General features: G+C 35.6%; 1 protein-coding gene across 4 annotated transcripts in view; it reads left to right on the top strand.

The window, feature by feature from the left end:
- Positions 1 to 19,707, top strand: part of SGCE (sarcoglycan epsilon) — a 70,079-nt gene extending 50,372 nt beyond the window's left edge. For 3 of the 4 annotated variants that reach the window (XM_047850797.1, XM_047850796.1, XM_047850795.1), the window contains 6 exons: positions 1,637 to 1,799; positions 4,602 to 4,813; positions 5,749 to 5,775; positions 6,512 to 6,700; positions 16,520 to 16,563; positions 19,421 to 19,707. In XM_047850797.1, coding sequence (XP_047706753.1) covers positions 1,637 to 1,799; positions 4,602 to 4,813; positions 5,749 to 5,775; positions 6,512 to 6,700; positions 16,520 to 16,563; positions 19,421 to 19,437 — 652 coding nt within the window. In that variant the 3' untranslated portion in view covers positions 19,438 to 19,707. Of the gene's footprint in view, positions 1 to 1,636; positions 1,800 to 4,601; positions 4,814 to 5,748; positions 5,776 to 6,511; positions 6,701 to 16,519; positions 16,575 to 19,420 lie in introns of those variants that run through there. The other variant, XM_047850799.1, reaches the window with a different exon arrangement.
- Positions 19,708 to 22,544: the final 2,837 nt, after the last annotated feature.

Below are 22,544 nucleotides of genomic sequence, written 5' to 3'. Positions count from 1 at the left end.
TTTTTAAATTGGATTATATGTCTTTTTGTTATTGAGTTGTAAGAGTCCTTTATATATTGTAGATACAATTCCCTTATTAGATATATGATTTACAAATACGTTCTCTCATTTCATGGGTTGCCTTTTCACTTTCTTGATGGTGACCTTTGAAGCACGCAATTTTTAATTTTGATAAAGTCCAAATTATCTGATTTTTTTCTGTTATTACTTTTGGTGTCATATCTAAGAAACCACTGCCTAATCCAAGGTCATAAAAATGTATGACTTTTTCTTCTCAGAGTTTAATAGTTTTAGCTCTAACATTTAAGTCTCTGATCTGTTTTGAGTTTATTTTTTATATCATATGAGGAAAGGGTCCAACTTTATTCTTTTGTATGTGGATACCCTGTTGTACCAGTACCATTTGCTATGAAGACTATTCTTTCCTCCATTGAATTATCTTGGCACTTGTGACAAAAATCAGTTTACTAAATGTAAGAGTTTATTCTGGAACTCTGAATTTTATTCCATTGATCTACATGTCTGTCCTTATGCTAGATTACTATTGCTGATTGTTTTGATTACTGTTGGTTTGTAGTAAATATTAAAATTGGTAATTGTGAGTCTTCCAACTTTGTTATTTTCTTTTAAGAATTTTTTATTTATTTATTTAGGCTCCTTGAATTTCCAGTATAAATTTTAGGGTTAGCTTGTCAATTTCTGCAAAGGGCTGGAATTTTGATGGGTTTATTTCATTTTATAAGTAGCTACAGCATTAGCATTAGAAAAGGAAGTATTTATTTAGAGTAATTTCCTGGTTTTCTCTCTTCTTTTGAAAGACCTATGAGATGCCCTTTTCTCAAGCAGCTTCAAGATTATTTAAATGCTCTTAACACTATCCTCTCTCTCTCTCTGTGTCTCTCTTTGTGTGTGTCTCTCTTTGTGTGTGTATGTGTGTGTGTGTGTGTGTGTGTGTGTGTGAAACTCTTATTGACCAATTAAGTAGAGTTTTTCCCCCTAATTGCTAAGATATGCACCAAGAAAATAAAGTTTGCTTGCTGAATTTGTGCTTATCAAATCATAGCTTTCTCTTAGATTGACTTCTTGGATAAAAGAGTATAATAAGAAACTTAACAGTAGGGGTCTATGCAGTAGGAAAGCTGACAGAACTCTTGGGTAGAATAGCTACATGTCCACACCTCCAGAGATGTAATGTCAGAGTCTTATTAAAATGAAATCGAGTGAGATTTATTACTAACAATTATTTATTATTTTAGCAATAGTGTTATTTTTAAATAATTTAAGAATAATTTTTAAATGTAAATAATCTATCAAACAGTAATCATAAGGTGACAGACACATGCTTACTTGGAATTAAAATAAATAGGATGAAAAAAAAATTTTTTTTTTAGAAATTAACACAGAATCAAGAGAGTATCTGGAACACCAAGGCACTCAGTAAATATTGGTTGAATAAAGGAAAGAATGGAAGGCAGCCCCTACATGAATCACTGTTTTTAAAGCCCAGGCCCCTACCTTAGGGATGATTCTAGATAATCCCTCAATTCAAAAGGATAAATCCTGCTTTCAGCGTAGATTGTTTTTCAGTGTTTCCAATTTTCTCAAAGGATAACCTGAGAGTTTCACATTTTTGCAGCGTTTATGTCATGGTTGGTGCCGATGTACCATTTTCTTCTTGTTTACGAGAAGTTGAAAATCCACAGAATCAATTGAGATGCAGTCAAGAAATGGAGCCTGTGATAACATGTGATAAAAAGTTTCGTACCCAATTTTACATTGACTGGTGCAAAATTTCATTGGTGAGTTTTTATTTTATCTCATTTTTGCAAATGTAATTATAAGTGATGTGCCTGGAGATAACATTTGACTGAAACCTGAATGGCTTTTGGGAACAAATCCTAGGTTTACTTTGTTAACACAATTCACTTCCCTCTAAGGATTTGGCAAGCTCGTTGACAGTGTATCCATTTAGGGAAGAGTATCTCCACTTTTGTCCTCAGTCTGCCGTTGATTAGTTGGGGCTACATTAGCTTGGCAGGTGGTCCCAATGATCCCCCTGGACATCCAGGTGGCTGCTAAGTCAGAATAAATATGGAGTCTGTGTGACATATGAAGAAAGTCTCAAATATGCTGCCACTACCCACTTTGGAAGGAGAGACTATAGCACAATAATAAATCTGAAAATAAACCAATATTGTGCTATGAGTCAGTGTCCTAGAAATTCAAATTGTAGGGAGAGTTCAAGGAATAAGAAATAATTCCAAGTGTGCAAAATTAGAATCTTACCCACAACCCCACAAATATTAAATATCTCTTTTTAAATTACCTTTTAATTAGCATTCTAAAAGACTAAAGAAAATGTAGGTAAGGTTTCCTCTACACTTGATATGTATAATATTTTATATAAAACTTGTATTTTTTTATCTTGCTTTCTGGAAGATAGGTAAGTTGTTTTACTTCTTTAGTGACCTTTAGATTTAACTTCTGTCAACTCTTGATGATTGGTGGTGAGTGAAGTCGATCTAAGTTTAAAGTTGACATTTGAACAAAGTTATTGACACATAAACACAACTGTCACTTCATGTCTTAGAGAACCGACTGCAGGCAACTTGCCCGGATCCAGTAAGGGAGAACATAGTATTCACATTGTAGCACTTAGCACCTGTGGCCCTTGGCCCTAGACTCCTCTTTGTATGTGGCTGTGTCTGAGGAAAATAAGTTTCTTTCTTTATCTTTTTAAGTCAAGTAAAATTATGAAGATTCTGTGGTTTATGTGTATTATAGGTAAATGTTGAATTTGCAGAGCAAGGGTGCCAGAGACGAAGAGGCCACAATCATAACTTGAGGGGGTACCTGTAATCAAAGTCCGTGGATGGCAGGCCCCAGCAGTGCCATTTTACTTGTGGTCCTGCTGTAAATGGTTTCTGCTTAGGAATATTATCTAATTTCTAAAGGTTTAAAGATGACTTAGGCTTTGAAGATTTTAGTTTCTGTGGTAAGACTTTATATATGGCAATATTGGGATTTTCACTTTTTATTCTACATGCATTTATTTATATGTCACATCTCATCCCAGAAGATTTCGGGAGGCTTAAATGTAATAATGCAACAATAAATATAATAAATAAGATATCAAAGAAATGGAAGATCAGGACCTGAACTTTATTAAAAAAAATAAGCTTAAGGTCAAGTTTGACAACAAGCTTCCTACATTGGAGATTGAAAGAGGAAATTCATCAGTTACTTAGTTCACTCCTTTTTTTTTTTTTTAATTTTTTTTAACGTTTATTTATTTTTGAGACAGAGAGAGACAGAGCATGAACGGGGGAGGGTCAGAGAGAGGGAGACACAAAATCCTAAACAGGCTCCAGGCTCTGAGCTGTCAGCACAGAGCCCGACGCAGGGCTTGAACTCACTGACCGCGAGATCATGACCTGAGCCAAAGTCGGCCGCTTAACCGACTGAGCCACCCAGGCGCCCCAGTTCACTCCTTCTTAAAGGAGGCAGACCATCAATTCTTTGGCAAAAAAAAAAAAGTTTTTCTAGCACTGTGTTCTTCACAAAGTTGTTCAAGTGTTTTGTTTTGTTTTGTTTTGTTTTGTTTTGTTTTGAGAGGATGCTGAGAAAAGCCACAAATCATTCTCCCCAGCATTTTGGGGGGAGGGGGAAGGGCGAGGGGAGCAAATGTAATGACCAAGTTCACATGACTATTTTTAGAGTCCTGTAACAATTAAATGCAACTCCGTGAAAGCGGTTCAGTTAATGTGGAGGTAAATTAATATAGTGCAAATGTGCTTTTTTTGATTCTGGGATAGAATGTAGTAAAACTGTAGCATTAAATGAGTGACATGTGCCTTCGGCTATCTTTCCTAAAAGTTACTTCTGTCTGCTAGATGGCAGAAAGAAAGATCAAGATTGTAGTCACTTAGAAATTGTCTCTCATTTTGTCTTTTCTCTTTCATTAACCTTAGAAACCACACACACACCCCTGTTATCAGCTAGTTCATGGTTTGTTGGCATCTGCACTAGAGGTTTGTCACTAGGAGACAAGAAATGTACACAGTAGTGGGAACATACTTTGTTTTGGGGGAGGGAAACTAGGAAAGAACATCTGCTTACACACATAGCTTTATTACTTATGGATTCCCGTACATATGTCTATATGTTGTGGAAAGGACATAAAAACTAGGCCAACATAAACCCTTTGTTCCTTTTTTTAAGTGATGATTTTTGAGAGAGACCGCGTGAGTGGGGGAGGGGCAGAGAGAGCAGGAGACACAGAATCCGAGGCAGGCTCCAGGCTCTGAGCTGTCAGCTCGGAGCCCGACATGGGGCTTGAATTCGCTAACTGTGACCTCATGACCTGAGCTAAAGTCAAAGGCTTAACCGACTGAGCCACCCAGGCGCCCCAACCCTTAATTATTTTTGCTCATTACTTCTTCCTAGTTGCCATAAACAACTGCAAGTTCAAGATGATAAAGGAATTGGAAGAAATTGCTTTTGAGAAATGTGTCAAAGAATGTTTTGATATGTCTAGATCTTCAACTCTTGTCATGTTTGTAGCTATTAATTTGATGTGTAATTGTCTTCTTTTATATCAGGTTGATAAAACAAAGCAAGTGTCCACCTATCAGGAGGTGATTCGAGGAGAGGGGATTTTACCTGATGGTGGAGAGTACAAACCCCCTTCTGATTCTTTGAAAAGCAGAGACTATTACACGGATTTCCTAATTACACTGGCTGTGCCCTCGGCAGTAGCACTGGTCCTTTTTCTAATACTTGCTTATATCATGTGCTGCCGACGGGAAGGAGTGTGAGTACTTTAAAGCACTAATACAAAATTATAGAGCCTACTAGGTTAACAACACATAAGATTCCATTAAAAGCCAAGTTTCATTTGGTTCATAAAACACTTTATAAATTAATTGAGATTGTGTTCAAGTCAAACTACAGTACTTTATTCCTTTAAAATGAATTAAAATAGTTTGAGTCTAGTAAATCAAATTAGGGGATATAATTACTTTATTCAACAATTATTAAGGCTAGATGTAAATTCATGCTGGCAAAACAGTCCCAAGAATAATTGAGGCTACTTCTTTTGGTTATATAAGCCATTTTGTGCAGAGACTGTGGGATCTACTGATATGGTGATTGCACTTTAAATAAATAGTCTGAGTTTGATCGGAAGTGATGGTCAGAATTCTTCTTGAAATTGTTCTGCTGTCAAACGGGTGGCACAATCTAAATGTTTAAGAAAATATGTATCTATACATATAAACCTAGGAGTAAATTCATGAAAATAAGAGTATAATTTGAGTAATGAGTGTTCACTTCATGAACAGTTAGCGCTTTCAGGACATCTATGTAAATTAAAAGAATCTCCTGAGATTATCTAGACGTCAGGGTAACAAAGCAAAGGATAAAAAATTAATGAAGCAGCAAGTAACAAATTCTTCCATTTTTTACATGTAGCCTGATTTCATTATGTCATAGAATTTATTTCCAAGAGCTTGATTCTTAATCTCCATTTTTTTTTTTCATTTTTCTGTGTGTTTCTCATCAGTATTCCATCTCTGTATGTGTACTCATCTAAGTAATGTCATCAACCTGGTGGCAAATGCTTCCTGGTTGCATTTAATAGTAACAAAGTCAGCATTTCCACATCATGCAAGATCCCATGAACATATAGTCTTAATGTTCCAAATATCAATGCTATTATTTAATTCATAAATTTTGTTTTGTTTCTAGGGAAAAGAGAAACATGCAAACACCAGAGTAAGTGTCTTCTTTCCTGTTATTTTCTTTATCATTTCTTTCACTTCTCAGTTGCTCATCATGCTCCATACATGTGTGTCATGCTTTTATTTTTTCATTTGTCATCGTTCACGGTTTATTTCATGAATGTGAAAGCTGCTTTCTAAATAGAGATATTTAGGAGGGGTAGAAACTAAAAAATAAAAAGGGTTTGAAAACTAAGACGACATAAGTAAAAATTAAACCTAAAATTTCAGATTCAGAATATTAACTTGCCATTTATATTATGTGATTTCCCAACCTGCATTTCTATAAACCAGATAACAGATGAAAAGGCCCTTCATACACGTTTTCCTGAATCTACAGTAATAACCTACCATAAAATGAAACTTCTGTGAGTATTTATAAATGCCCCATCAGAAGCAACAATATAAAAGCTATGGTAGTCTAATCTTAATCGTAGAAATTAAATAGAGCACGAGCTTGTTACTTAGGGCTGTGATATTAACAAAATGCTTTATAGCTTAGTTTAATGAAAGACACATTTATTTAAAAATTGATTTGCAACTTTCTGCGTTGCTGTGTTAAAAGTATGTGAAATGTACCTCTTTCAGAGATAACTTGTAGAATGCCCAAAAGTGCAATAATGCCTTGTTTTAAAAAGATGAAAAAAATTCATAACGTTTTTCAAATTTGAAGACCCATTGGGCTAATATGTGATTTTAAACAGATGTTGTTTTATTTCTTTTTGATCTAGCATCCAGCTGGTCCATCATAGTGCTATTCAGAAATCTACCAAAGAACTTCGTGACATGTCCAAGAATAGAGAGATAGCATGGCCCCTGTCAACACTCCCTGTGTTCCACCCTGTGACTGGGGAAATCATACCCCCTCTGCACACGGACAGTTATGAGAGCACCAATATGCCTCTGATGCAAACACAGCAGTAAGTATCCGCTTGGTAGTATAATTATTAGTATGCATGAATATATCTACTTAGTTTCTATAAAGACCAGAACTTTTCGCTTTGCATTTGTTTGTTTGTTTGTAACTCTAAGAGAAAATGCCAATAGGACATGGATGGTATAGATACTGACCCCACTGTGCTGACCCAAATATAAAGAATTACTTTCAGGAAATGCACTTTTCTTCTTCACTAATTGAAAGAAGATGACATCCACCTTAATAGTTAAGAAACTGACACTGCTAACAGACCAATCATGTTTGCTCAAAGATGAGTTAATTGTGAAAAGAGAAGCATATCCTAAAACATAACAAATTATTTTTTAGAGCTATTATTAGAATTATTGGGTTCTGTTAACCTATTTTTTTAAGTTTATTTATTTATTTTTGGAGAGAGAGAGTGCAAGCAGGGGAGGGGAAAGAGAGAGAGGGAGAGAGAGAATCTCAAGCAAGTTCCATGCTGTCAGTGCCAACGTGGGGCTCAAACTCACAAACGTGAGATAGTGACCGGAGCCGAAATCAAGAGTTGGATGCTTAACTGAGCCACACAGTCATCTCATTAACCCATTTTTTAATGTTATTACCAGAGATCTATTTAATCTAATTTTTTGTGCCTCAGGGTAAAAGGTTTTTACGTTGTTTCTTATGATATGCTTGTATATAAAAATGAGTAGTTCCAATTTTGACTATAAGCATAATTTATTAGTGCCAACCTTTGTAGTACTGGAAGGACTATGATTAGAAAGCCTGGAAGAAACCTTTGTAAAGGGTACCTTTGGGGACAAGGGGTTAATTAAGGAAATTTCCCAGTTGCTCTTTGAGAACCCACCTTATATGCCTAGAAGATCAGTTTTGATATAAGGGGATTGTAGGTAAAATTGTAATTTATTTTTAACAACATGGGGTTGCCCTGTAAATTCAGTTTCCCAAGGAAGTCACAAGTTTGCTTTTGAGATCCTCCTCTTTTTCACTTTACTTTTGTGAATATAATATGATGGATATAGAGAAAAATCTACCTCCCTCTCCCCACATAAACCTTAGTGTATGATCAACAGGTAATACTGATTAAAGATTTCTCTGGGAACCATACTGGGTACAGTTTCCCATTGCAAGTGCTTTTTTTGTAATCATGTAAAATGTATGTGGTGATTTGAAAATTAAACGGTAATTAATAAGAGTAATTTAGATAGTTAGATTTGATGAATTTGTCCAAAATACTTCAGAAATCTAAAAGTATTGTATTTTCCTGAACTGCTCTAACATTATCTACTTAGTGGTGAATAGGCTAAGGTATGTGCTTATGTGTGCATGTGTGTGTGTACAGTAATTGATTCAAGTCTGATAGACAATGGAGAAACTTGCATACATTTAAAATTTTTGAGTTTTGGAAATATTAATATTTTGTCAGGGATGTGAATATTAAAGTCTCAAAAAATTTAGTTGTACTGAATGGAAGGGATAGATTTCTATGTTCTCTGATAGTTGGTTCATGGGTCATCCTAAAACCCACTTTACCAGGATTAGATACTGATGGGAAAAATGAGTATAATTTCAAGAGTATTATAATAGCTCACAATTTAAGCAATCTTTCTTGCTTTTTTTAGATGAAGATTATGAACAGACTTATCATTCATTTCCAAATGGAAAGAATTTTTAAAAGTCTTTAAGGCTACCATTTTGTATTTTCTTTACCTAAGAGTGCCAGTGAAATCTGGGTATATATTCTTCAAATGTTGATATATAATCTCAAAAAAATGAAATGGTCAAATATACTTGAGAAACAGTCCTTTTGTTTGTTTGTTTGTTTTAAAACCATAAGATTTTTCAGAGGCCTTGAGTATATTGATATGCTTTATGAATCCATGAAAAAAGGTCAGACATAACTCTTCAAAGACCACATGTTCCTAGTGATAAAAATAACAATGCTATCACATTTTAAAAGAGAAATATTTGTTATAATGAGTAGGGGAACTTAAATATGTTTGCAAGTCAGCAAAACTATTGCTAGTGAGGTTTAAGGGAAAGAAAAAGGCTGTGTCATTTGTTAGAGACACTTTCTGACCATATATATTGAGACTAAGAATAGCTCCTTAAAAATTATTTTGATTTTCTGTGGTTAGGATTTTGCAATGTTGCTACTAATATACAAAAACAATAAAATTTCTGTCTAGTTTACAACCAAATACATCTTCCCAGTCCTTCCATAACCCCATCGACTATCATTATGTTGATCCGATCTATTTGCAAATGCAATAGGTTATTTTCTTGAACTTGCGACAATTTGGCCATATACGTATTTTTAAGTCCAGAAAACTTTCACATTATTCAGATTTCTGCTAATGGAAAAACTCCATTAACTAGCACTTCTATATAAATAGGGTACATAGATAATTGATGATGTTCACAATGATTATTCTGAGGCACTGCGAGATCATCAAGTACGTCTGACTCATCAGAGGAAAATTAAATTACATTTGGTGTAGTTTCAGTGTTGAGTGTATATTATCTTTCTTTTATTCTTGGAAATGGATAATATGTGCACTGTCTCTATGGTAACTGCCTATAAGCCAGAATATGTGATTAACCTCATTTTCCAACCATGCCAGATAATAGGGAATTCATTGTATCAGGTTCGTCACAGCTGTCCCTTACGCAAATTCAGCTTTTACTCCTTACCTTAAAAAGCATGTTTTTCAAGTTTTATTTCAGCACCAAGTACATGTATACATAAATAGTTTGGTCATTTGGATTGAACTGAATTCTCAACATTAAAATGAGATATTACATTAGATGAGGTATTACAGTACTTGATAACCAAGTCCAAAGCTTGGATAATGCTCCCTGGTATTTATTAATTAACCCTTCCTAAAAGGGCATGTGTTTCATCTTCACGTATTCATACTAACTTTACTGATTTTATCATTCATAAATAATTTGGCTAGCGACAGGATTTCATGTTGATTCGTCAGGCTTGACACCGGAAATATTCAGGCATAAGGAAATGGCTGAAAGTTTATGTTGGCTTCTAAGTAAGACTTGAGAACATTCCAAATTTTTCTTCAGAGCTGCACGGAAATTTGCTTGGGTCTCTTAAACAAGTCAGTCCAGGATCTAGAGAACCTTATAACAGTGTGAGGTAAAGAGAACTCCTAACAGTTGTATGATGAGGGGCTGTCCCAGTAACATGTCAGTAACACAGTAATATTTTCTTCTTGGTACAGTGCTTTGCAGGACTCTAGACTGACACCGTTCATTAGTAAAAAAATGTTTAATCATTTTCAATTGATGAAATTGGAACATGGATAAGAGACAACACTGAATTAGGTCAAAACTGAAATTAGATTATTTACCTATCTTGATTTTAAGGCAAAGATAATGTAGTCATTGACCTCAGAGGGATCTCTGATCCAGATAACAGGCAAAGTGATTGAACAGGTAGTGGAAAGGAGACCTGGACAGGGACCAGAAGATGGAGTACATGCTCAGGAAGGACGATTTCATTTTGCACAGCGTTCCTTCTACATTTCAGGTTACAGAGACAATATAAACAGGCTGTTAAAATGATCACATGGTATGGAAATGCCAGGGCAATTTAGTTTTGTCTTTGCTAATATATTTATTAATTAATGTTTTATTTTGGAATGATTTTCGAGGTTCAGAAAAGGTGCAAAGACAATATAGTTTCCAGAGACCCCTCACCCAGTTTCTCCCATTGTATATTTGTCACAGCTAAGAAACCAACATTGACTATTAAGCAGACTTCAGATTTTTTTTTTAATAATTTGAGATTTCACTAGTTTTTCCTTTAATGTCCTTCTGTTCCAGGATTCTGTTGAGGACACAATAATTGGCATGTCTCTTTAGTCTCCTCTGATCAGAGCAGTTTTTTAGACCTTCCTCTTTTCCCATGACCTTGATGGTCTTGAAGAACACTAGCCACATATTCTGAAGAATGTTCCTCATCCCCTAATACAGTCAGGCTTTCTGCATCTGTATTTATCTTTGCAGTGGAGTGAATACATGTTACCATTAATAGTAAGAAAAACTTTTCTCTCTGCAGGCTGCCCCCTTACTTACTTATTACCATTCATTGCTGGAGATTGCATTATAAAGTAGTTCTTTATTTTTAATTTTAATTTTAATTTTTTTTTTATTAGAGAGAGAGAGCAGGGTAGAAGGGCAGAGGGAGAGAGAATCTTAAGCAAGCTCCATGGTCAGTGTGGAACCTGATGCAGGGCTTGATCCCATGGCCCTGTGATCATGACCTGATTTGAAATCAAGAGTCAGTCAGTCAACTGACTGAGCCACGTAGATGCCCCTATAAAGTAATTCTTAAAAGTAAATGTTGCTTTGCCCAAAGAATCATTGTGATTAAGGGGTATGTTTTTGACCAAAGACTTAATATATTAAGAATAAAAATATATTACAGGTTGATGTACCTCAAAAACAAACCTTTGTAATGATTTAAATGAGGAAAATCAAATTCCAAGTCATAGAATTTTAGGTCCTAGAAGGGATGTTGAGAGATAGTCCAGCCTGGTTGTTTCCCAGCCACATTGCAGATCACATTAACCTGTGGAGCTTTTGCAATGCAGATCCCAGGGCCCTACTTCTGTGGATTTGGAATCTGGTGGAGCTGTAAGTTAGGTGGAGGAGGAAAAAGCATTGACAATTCCCAATTAAAATACTTAAAAGGGCTAGGCTTTAGAATTTGGGAACACCAGCTTGGGGTGGTGTTTGGTGGGGGGGGGAGGTGGGGACTATTATTCATAGTCCTTCTCCTAGAGTTTTAAAAGGGGAGCAGTTTCTCCTGATTCCCCACTAAGAGGTGATGTACAAAAGAAAAATGTGAAAGGGGGCAGTTCAGGTGCCTGATATAGTGTTGGGACTGTTTGTGGGGTTCTGTTTATCAGCTGCTATCCTTTTCACACCTCCTTCTGCTGCCTGAGGAAATGGTGTAGAGAAGTGAGAAATGAGTACTGATTAGTACTGACTGGGACAGAGAAATGCTGAACCTTGAAAAACTAAAAAACACTGGGAAATTGTCATTTTGCAATTTTATAGGAGGCATTTGCTGGGGAATTTCAGACATTCAGTTTTCTAAAAAAGGATTTATTCTAAAATTTATAATGTAGTACATGTTTTTCAAGGGGGTAGATCTGCCTCCTTATTAATCCTTTTCTCATCCCAACACAATATCAATGGACTTTTCCTGAGTGGGATGCATCCTCATAAGAGATTTTATGTAATGAATAATAGGGAAAAGTATCCAGACATTTTCTAGAAAGGTTTTAATTGTCTATATGAAATTTTCCTTATTCATTATACTAAACACAATGCCTAATCCAGAGTAATCGGGTCTTCCTCAAAACAGGAGGTAGGTAGTGCTTAATCTTCTATAGATTAATGAATAGAAATCTAGAATTCAGTCTTCTAATGAGAGATATAGTAACTAATCATTTTAATTTTTATCTAAAGTATTTTTCTGTTTGTCTTCCCTTTGGTAATAATGAGAAGTAGCGATGGTAAAATTTCATGAATAAAAAATTAGGTTTCAATGAAAGTTAGTATCAGTTGAAGAGAATGTATTAGGGTACCAAGATAATGGTTTCCTGTTGACAAGAAGTATCAAGCAGCCAGGGATATTTCAGAGCCATTGACTTTTTTTTGTTTTAATTCAGCAATGGATGCAATATCTGTGATTAATTTTGGTTCTGTAGGTTTGTACTGCTTCAGTTTAAAGCTGTGGTGGGCTTGGTAGGCTTGCTTTTGGCTTTGTACAAGCAAGGGAAACTAACTAAAAGAAATAAGTGAATTTCTCCTTTCTCATTTATGTTCCATATATATTCTACATTGATTTATTTAAAATTAGGTTTTGAAATTAAAAATTATAGTGACATTTCTCTGTGTCCTTCCTTTCTTCCTTAATCCATCCAAATGGCCTGGTTCCTTAGTAAAAGCAGGTGAGGGGTCCAAATCAGCATTTTTGTTAGAAAAAAATTATAGAAAATTCAAGGGTTGAGCAACATCAATTTTGCTGAAATAATTGGGAAATTCCAAAAATATATTACTATTATTAAATATGTTACTTACTGCTAAATAGCTCCATACTAATTCAAAAGAGAAGTATTTTGTATTCTACATAGCCAAACTAATGTCATTTATTTTCAATTCTGGCACAGATTCTGTGGCTTAATGAAAATCACTTAACCTTTCTTTGCTTCTGAGTCTTCAAGCAAGTAGGAATATAATGGGTTGATAATCATCAACCTTACTCATGTAATTACTCTACAGGATATCCAAGAATGTCAGATTACCTTAAAATGGTTGTACAAATAATAAATAATTGTGTACTCCCCTCAATCACTTATTTATTAGTTTGCAAGTTATTACCTTTGCTTCCTTAAAGAATAAAGTTTGTGCAATGGCTAATTTACATAATTTTCCATTTAAATGCATGTAATTAATGGTAGCAACATTAGAAAATAATTAATGCTAATAATTTAGAGAAATACAGTTTTCTTAAATCTTTTTTCTACGTAATGCAGTTTACACATAATAATCTTTCAGTTGGTCCATTAATAACGTAATTATTCTAAATAGTTTTATGACTTTACAGAGGTCCTTCTTTGAAGGATGATTGGGCTTCTATTTGAAGTCAACCACACTTTCCTGTATAATTGCCTTTAGCAGTCTGCTTTCACCAAAGATGGAATGCTTCCGTTTTCTCGATGCCTAGTCTGCTTGACTTAGCTGAGTTACTCCAGCATTTCTCCTGTATACCTGAAGCAACGCTCTTAGGAGGGACCTCCTTTCAACTCTTCAATGTAATTCACACTTCAAGTATGCCCACCCTGGATATGTTAACACCCTGACACTCACAGGCTCACATGCAATCACAGGTTTGGGCACCCACAAAAGCAGAGCCAGGTGTGCACAACCCTGGAGATTCTGGGCAGGTTGTATCTTCACTGATTTCTTGTTGAGCACCTTTTTGCACATATAAGCACTTTTATGTAACTCATCTGTGTTTCAGTTGAAGTTGCAAGTAGTGCATGTCCGTTGTTCACACTTAACCAAGTGGGGCGTGCGCCACAGGTAATGTTAAATCTCTAAACCAAAGTAGCACAACCGTTTTCTCACAGATCTACCTTCTGTGTGGCACTTTCTCAACCGTTTCTCCTCAAACCTAGACAAGCCCATTAGTACTTAAAAAGTTTAGCAGTATAGACGAAGAGGAAAAGAATCAGAGGCTAGAGAAGAAACAACAGGGTGGAGATTGACTTTGATCAGTGGTTTTCAAACTGTGTTCCACAGAAGGGTAAATTGGAGCCAGGCCAGTAGGATGACTCCTACTGGCCAGTAGGAGCAAGGGGGTTCCAACTGCTTTAGCCAAATACTGATTTTGAATTGGGGGTATCCTTGATTTAGGGATTTTGAAAGGCTTTTCTTGTCCTCTGCAGTATTTTTGTTTTGTCAAAATGTATTGATTTAATCCATTAATAAGCTTGGTAGAGCTAGAGGTGGTGAGAAATGAAGAAGTGTGTGTGTGTGTGTGTGTGTGTGTGTGAGGTGTGTGTGTGTAAGGTATGGTGTAATAGCTTCTATTGTAGAATAGGTAAGCCCAAATTAGTTGTTCCTGATAAGTTAAAACAAAATTTCTATCCCCCTCCCAAATGCCCATGAAATTGCAGATGTTTGTTTTCCATCTTTAAATCTATAACTTATTTTTTCTGTGATTTATAGATTAATCTTTTGATACTTTAGAGATGAAGACCACTATAAATATATCATGTGAAATACTGAAAGAATAAACAAACAAATGAAATATTCCCGGAGACCACACAAGGATAAGTAGGGCTGATAGGTAATAGCAAAAAAAAAAAAAGAATATAATTATTGGGATGAATTATTAAGTAGCTTCCTCGAATTGAATTAGAATTGATTTTGTTAACAATGTATTTAAAATGGAACTGAAAATTAAAAAAGAAATTACTTGAAGTCATTAACATTTCTATAGATTAATTTAAGAGTTTAAACAGTATTTAACTAGCATATACAACTTTCCACTTTAGATTGTTGTATTTGGAACATAATATTTCCCTGGCTGAAATGATTCAGATCAATGGTTTTCAAACTCTGTTTCTTGGAGGTTTCTTAGAAATGCCTTAGGGGCCAGCATGTGGGGCAAAGGAAACAAAGCAGGCGGGATTCCTGGCTCCCTTGTTTCAACCCAGGCAACCTCACATTTATCTCTTTTGTACGTCAAGAGTTCTGCTTAGGATTTCAATTAAAAGGAATTCTATTGCTGAAGAGAAACAAAAAAACTCTGAAAACCCCTGGCATGGATCAAGCCCTACTCCTAGCAAGGGGCTGACTCCTAGAATCTCTTCCACACAGAATCTAAATTGTACATTTTTGCAAACAAATTTGAATATCAATGTTTGAAACTAAGTATGTATGAACGTTAATGAACACATGTGTATGATGTGAATCTTTCTGGGTGTCTTCACTTTTGCCCATACCCATTAAAAAATTATTTATCTCATGCTTACTGTTGAGGATGCTAAACAAAATAAGGGATTCTTACTGTTAAGGCACTTTGGGGCAAATAAACATTATGTGATGAGAAACACAATGACAATGCAGCATGTGTGTAAATCCATGCTCAGTGGTAATGGGAAGGGAATGCTTAGAGAGTAAGGAGGCATAGAAGAAGTGGTACTCGAGATATTTTTTAATTAAAAAAATAATAAGTTAAAAAATTTTAATTAGCATTCCTTGTGGGATATTTTTAAATTATAAGAGTAATTCGTTTCCATTGTAACAAATTTTAAGTTGAGTTTGCAAGGACAAATGGGAGTTTGTTGGGTACAAGAGATGGGAATGGCCATGGTGTGATGGTGGTTCTATTTCAAGCAGTCAGGGGCTGCTCCATGTAGGGACAAGATATACTGATGGTCTTTTGGGCCACACTAAGGAACTTGAAACTTAATTTGCATGTAGGTGTAAGGAAATCATGAAATGTGTGTTGTTTGAATGACGTAACCAGATTTGTGTCTTAGAATGTGCACAGCGGATTATGAGGGAGCAAGAATAAGACTAAGGAGATAGTTCAGCTCAGTTGTAAAGATCAAGTGAGAAATGGTGATGGCTTCAACCAGGTTAGCAACACAGGTGGGGAAGAAGAGGACGGATTCAAAGGAGATTGAGGAGAATCATCAAGGGTTCCCAAGATTGGGATGTGGGTACTGAAGGAGAAGGAAGGGTTGATGATGACTTCTACATCTTCACTAGTGCAGTTGGGTGGATGGCCAGTGTCATTCCCTGGGACAGAGATACGAGAGCACAGATTTGGCACAGTGAATGAAGATGGATATGTATGTTGTTCTGTGTGAGTGTGTATGTATGTTCTAGACCTGGATCTGAAAGTGTACAGGTTACAAGCACAAGCCTGGAATCCCTGTGTTCACATCTTTATCCACCACTTCTTAGCTCTGTAGCCTTGGACTTCTAAAGCCTGTTTCCTCATCTCTAAGTTGGAGAAAATAATACCCACCTCCTAGGGTTTTTGTGAGGTAGAATGTAGCATTTAGTAGGAACTTTATGAATGTTACCAAATATTATTATTTATTTTCCTCAGACCTCAGGTTCCTCATCCGTAAACTCATGAGGGTGTGCTGGGTTAGATGATTTCTGGGGCCCTTTTTAACTATAAAGTTTTTCATTTTAGTATGTCTGCTGTCTGTTTACAAGTGTATAGACAAACACAGTTTTACTCAAAAATGTCAATCATTTCTAGGAACTTGCCACATCAGACTCAGATTCCCCAACAGCAGACTACAGGTAAGTACTAAAAGTAATAATGTCATGATGTTTATGTATGAGGCTAACAGATTAAAAGAGAATTATAGTACTATATAATTTATGAAGCTTTAGCTTCACCAAGTAAGGCAAAACAGTTGTGTCATTCCTTAATCAGAGTTTGAACCTCAGAATAATAGCTGAGATTATTGCATAGATTGGCATCAGAGTGATAAACACTGGGTAAATGATCTTAGAGCAAAAGCATCCATGGAGGTCCTGTCTAATTAAGGAAGACTGAATAAAATCCCCTTCCTTCAGTGAAGCTCCCTATTCTTCCCCTTGGTATGAAAGATTCTTAGCTTGGATGCATCCAGGATTTGTCTCAGTAAGTGAGCAGCTTGAAACTGACTCTTACAAAAGGAAACCATTGTGACTAATCATTGAGGCTTCAGGGGGGATAAATGAGAAATGGTTGGCCTGGTTTTAATGCCACTTTAAAAAGCTGTTATAACATGACCAGTGACAACAAGATGGCAGACGATTCTCCCTTGACTATTCTATTTCCCTAAGACTTGCTTTCTTTAAGTTTATTTCTTTCAAGTGTCCCTAAAAAATTTCCACAGCCAATTATTTCATTCATCTCAGCACTGAGTAGATAACTTATTCATGATTGTCTTCTAATTAGTGGTTGATTCCTAGTTCTAATTGCCAGGCAACCAGTCATGCCTTTTGTAGCTCTTTTGGAGAAGCAAGAGAAGTTTTAAAAATGTAAGTTGGATGTGGAATTCTGAGTATGCATAGTGTTATTATGGTAGGGAAGCTATTAAGTAAGTCTCTTAAAAACTTTAGGCACGTATAGAAATTTATTGGATGTTTTTCTTCAAAAATTATTTTCTCTATTACTGCTTTCGGGAATTTAAGGAGATTTTCGTTTGACAACTTTTCAAAGATTTGAGGCAAGTATAATAAAGTTGTTCATTAGATTTTAATTACGAGATAATGTTTATCAGAATTTTCTCCCACCATTTTGACCACTTGTTTTAATTAAATGCTAACATGTCTCAACAAAGATGTTCAATATATTGATGTGGTGGTGCTACTGTGTAAGCATTCAGGAGATTGATGAAGGAACAAACTTGGTTATAAATATGCGTTACCTAAAGAGCAAGCAAAAAATGAATCCCTATTAACACTAATTGCATGGCCTTTTTTTTTTTTTAAGAAAAAAACTTGTAAGGGACTGTTTCTACATTTTCCTCATTAAATTCTTAAACTTCTAACTCCTCTAAGATGTCTTTCCTCTGATTCTTCATTATTTAATGCAGGGAGTGAGTAGAAGGGAGCTGTTTCTAGTAGAACAGTAAATAATTTATCTGTATATTTTAAAAACCCAGGTAAATTTTACTTATTCCTCCATTAGAGAAAATAAGGAAACCTAAGTAGATGATATTAGAGAGAGAGATTTGATAGTTGTATAGATTTTTAGCAAGCAGTCTTGTTAGTATGCTATATTTTAGTAACAGGCAGTATTTCCAACTACAGGGACAATTTGTGTCTGAGCAAATGGGATAAAAGCCAAAGAATTTCCCTAGGGGAATTTTAGGCTGTTCAACCCAATTTTCTAGATTTTTTTCTAAAATAGATTTTGGGGAGCATGCATTTTGCTTGAGTCAAGGAAGCTTTGATCTCTTTTTTAGTTAATACTCTAGCCTATTACCTTCTTGTTTTCTTATATTTTTCTGTAATTTGGAGCACATTATTGACTAAAGTGCACTATCTCCTCTTGGTTGTTTTCTTCTTGTCATTGCTGTTTTCAGTGAGTCCCCAAAGTATCTAAGTGCTAAAGGGAGAGAGACCACCCTAGCATTTTTTATAATTATGATGGATGGTTGTGTTTCCGCCTCTACTAAATGCATGATCAAATAGAGTTATGCCTCCCAGAGAGAGGAGCTAAATGGGCAGCTTACATTCCTTATTCCCATTCTGTTCATTTGAATGAAAAAATAGTTTGTTTCTCAATTTCTGAGTTATTCTGCTCTGTATGTACATCCATGGATTTAGTGCTATTTATGTATTTTCATGGGTTCAACAGCTTTTCTGTCACTCCTTCCTGCTTATCCTGGTACCACAAAGAGGCAGCCACATTTGTGATTATTATTATTGTGTAGTAATAATCTGCCATTTCCAAGTATCTCAAAGCATGAAGTGAGGTCATAGTTTTCTTTATGAATATAATTTAAGCACAGGGTTTGTTTGTCTCTTGGATACTGGGTAATTTTATCTGTAGCTTCTTACACGGAATTTGTTAGGGAAGAGTATATTTTGAAGTTTGTTTTATTTAGTTGTGTGTGTGCTTATTCTGTTTTTTTTTTTTTTAAATGATCACCAAAAGTTTCAGAAATGAACTAGCTGCTGGTGTTGTAATCCTGGACTTAAGCACTAGCTGGGATAATAGAGCAGTTACAAGCTGACAATAGCATTGCCTTTTGGAGGAGGCCCAAGCCATTAGGTTTGATGCCCCTTTAGGTTTTCTCATTTTCTTTGCCCTTCCAGCCCACACAATATTTTCTAAAAAGTCACGATTAAAAGGTACAGTCATACATCCCGCAGTCAACCTCATTCTTTTTGTTTATTGTGGGAGGAATTTTCAGACCATACCTTTTGAGAAGTACAAACCATTATAGTTTGGGCCCAAGAAAGAAAGGATTAATTTAGAATTTTTCCTTTAAAACAAAAAAAAGAAAAGAAAAACCTAGGGCAGAGATATAATGCAACATAATTATTTTAGATTATGTTAAGAAGATAGAAAATTACTCCTGCTCATAATATGTTTTGCTCGAAATCTAAAAGGGTCCATGCCCTAACTCGTGCCTATGCTCATTCTTACACTTTGCAGGTAAATGGTATCCCTGAAGAAAGAAAACTAACTGAAGCAATGAATTTGTAATCAGACAATATAGCAGTTCTATCTTATTTCTTCTCTTTCCCAATAATGCATGAGCTTTTCTGGCATATGGTGTGCATGTCGACAGTATTAAGTATGTACCAAATAACACAATATAACTTTCATTTTACTAATGTATTTTTTTTGTACTTAAAGCATTTTTGACAATTTGTAAAACATTGATGACTTTATATTTGTTACAATAAAAAGTTACCTTTAAAATAAATATTATTAATGAAGCTTAATGTCTGGTGAAATTTATTTCAGAAAATACTCGATTGCCTCCTGTATAGTTGGCATCTTCTGTTGCTTGGAAGAGGTTCAATGTTTGTATCCTTGTGGCAAGATTTAATCTGTTCTTTTAGATACTACTTCTTGAAGTGCTTTAAGGTAGACCTGGTTTTATGGATTATGGATCTGATGATACCTCGTTTATGAAGGATGGTCCAGGCTGCATAATTACCTGTTTCCATAATCATACATTTGGTTTTGGAAGCAAGCTGGGAGCTGTTACTCAAAAGAGATAGTTACCTGCTCTTGGTGACATGAATTAGCTCCAAAACCCCGAGCCCCCACTGTGATAACACTACTCTCAAGGCTTTCCTCATACCATGGTGGTCTGCTTCATGTGTTGGACACTATTGGATCAATGTGGTTATCCGACTACCTCATGGGGCCACTTTTGTTGCAGACTAGACCAGCTACAAAACCTTCTCCTCCTCTTCTCTGAGCGAAGGCCACTGTGAGGATTGGGAAATGCAGTTGGAGTTAGCATTGGTTTTTGCACTGATCATATTAAGGAATTGCATGGGATAAAAATTGGCCAGCATTCCACAAATTGTTAATTGCTTAATCTCTGCAGTTCCTTCTGAAAAAATGGTCTTGTCTCTGACTTAATATTTTGATGGGAAGAAAGAGTTAAAATAATTTCCCAGTGGTCACTACTAACTTAATAGTCCTTACTTTATGGGTCAAAAAAGATGGGGATTCTGCCACATGCTGAGGATTTCTATCCCAACTAAACACCCTTGTAGTGGGCAAATGAGTATATGGTAAATTTGGGATCTTAATGGTGACCTTAAATTAGACCACCTTTTTCAGTTGGCCACAGTAAGCCCATGCCCCCACCAAAATAACTGCAGTGGTTATCAGTACCCTCAGGAATTCCAGAAAACTCAGATCTGGATTCCAAATATCCCCTAAAAGTCTGTAAATTTTCCTTTTTCCAAGGTATAGTCACCCAATAAATTATGATCTTTCTTTGGGAATGTTCATATCTGTAAGTCTACACTGATGATAAAAAAGAATATTAGGCAAAAATGTTTAGGCTAAATGTGAGGCTACAAGAATATTCAGAAAATAATTTAAAAACAACATCCAAGACCAGAGCCTCCAAATACAAAAATAGCAAGTAGGTGGGGTGTGTGACTTCTGGGATCAATGAATGATCCAGGATTAGAGCTCTCACTTCCTATGTCCTGACTGTCCTGAATTGAATGGAGGAATAAAAACATTGCAACAAGCCATTTTCAGATGGAGTAGCTTCACAAATTTGCATTTTGGAATTTCCTGTACAACATCCTTACTAGCTGCTTATATATTGCATTATTTATTTGCTTAGTTATTGCCCAATGTATTAAAATGAATCAAGTCATGCTCTGAGAATATGGTGGTAAGCCAAACAAAGCACAGGCCCTGCCCTCATGGAATTTGCATTGTAGTAGAAAAGACAGATTAATCAAGTCATCATACAAATAAATGTCAAGTTGTAATTGTAATAAATACTTTGAAGGAAAATAATTGGTGGTATAAAAAGTTGGACTTGACCTTGTGAGCAAGGTCAGAGGTTTCCTAAGGAAGCTTGTACTATCAAAAGGATGAATATAAATTCATAAGATAAAGTGGAGTAAGAAAGAATATTTGAGATGGAGAAAAGAGAGTAACTGAATTCTTTTGGGAGAAGAGATCCTACTGAATACAAAATTCTACAAGAAAGTTCAATGCAGTTGGAGTAGGGACAATAGGAAGAAGATGTTGGGAAAGTGTGCAGGGTGAGATCCAAAAGATAGGACCAAACCATGCATGACTTGAAGGCAGAAAAGTAAAGTCTGAAGAATTTTAAGAAGGAAGGCTGTGATGTGGTCATATCTTGCCTTTTTATACAATCAATCCAGCTATACTATAGAGTAGATGGGTTGGGCGGGTATGGATAGGTCTGTTGTAAACACAATTGGAGAAATAACTGTGATCAGGATAGTGGTGCAAAAGGTGGCAAGAAATGGACAGATTCAAGAACTATTTAGAAGGTAAAAAGCAGTTGGTACATTGATACTTTAGTAATAGTGTTAAGTAAAGGAAAGGGGCTAATTCTGATGACAGGGTTTTGTTTGTCAAATGATGGTGCTGTCCATCATGGATAGAGCTAACATTGAGGAAAATAATGAGTTCAATTTTAGGTAAAGTGAACATGAAGTACCTTTAGAAAGCCAAGCAAAATAGGCAGTTGAATCTATGAATTTGAAGGTCAAAGTAGAGGTCTGAACTGAGGATACAATTGGTAAGTCATCTGGATCTCGGTAGTCAGTATAGTTGGGAAATTTGATGAGAAAACTGGTCCTCAGTGTATCACCTGAATGTTCCCAGGTCAGCTCAAGTTTGTGTGACAGCTATTCCTCCAGTAGCTAGCAGAAGGATAAAGTATATAAAGTTGGGTATTTGCGAGAATCTAATTTATACACATTTCACAGAATTAAAATATAATATTATGATTTTTGTAGACATCTCATTACTTTATTAATAAATCTTACATTTTTAACCCACAAGGGTTCCTGTGGTCAGATCATCCCACTTTACATTCAGTTAATAGAGTGCAGGTCATCTTAAGTAATTAACCAAACATCAGAAGTGTAATTAACATGGTCCAGGACAGCACAGAACATCTGTATCAGTCTTCCTTACACAATAATCATGAAAACTGAATAAAGTTCTTTCACATGTACAAAAAACTGTCATGGGCTGGTTTACACTTTGACAACAGTTTTTAAATTAACTGGATAAAGAAATGCAGACATTTTAA

This window comes from Prionailurus viverrinus, chromosome A2 (assembly GCF_022837055.1).
Source record: "Prionailurus viverrinus isolate Anna chromosome A2, UM_Priviv_1.0, whole genome shotgun sequence".
NCBI classification, from domain to species: Eukaryota; Metazoa; Chordata; class Mammalia; order Carnivora; family Felidae; genus Prionailurus; species Prionailurus viverrinus.
The sequence above is the reverse complement of the archived record's forward strand: the minus strand, read 5'-3'. Positions and strand labels throughout refer to the sequence as shown.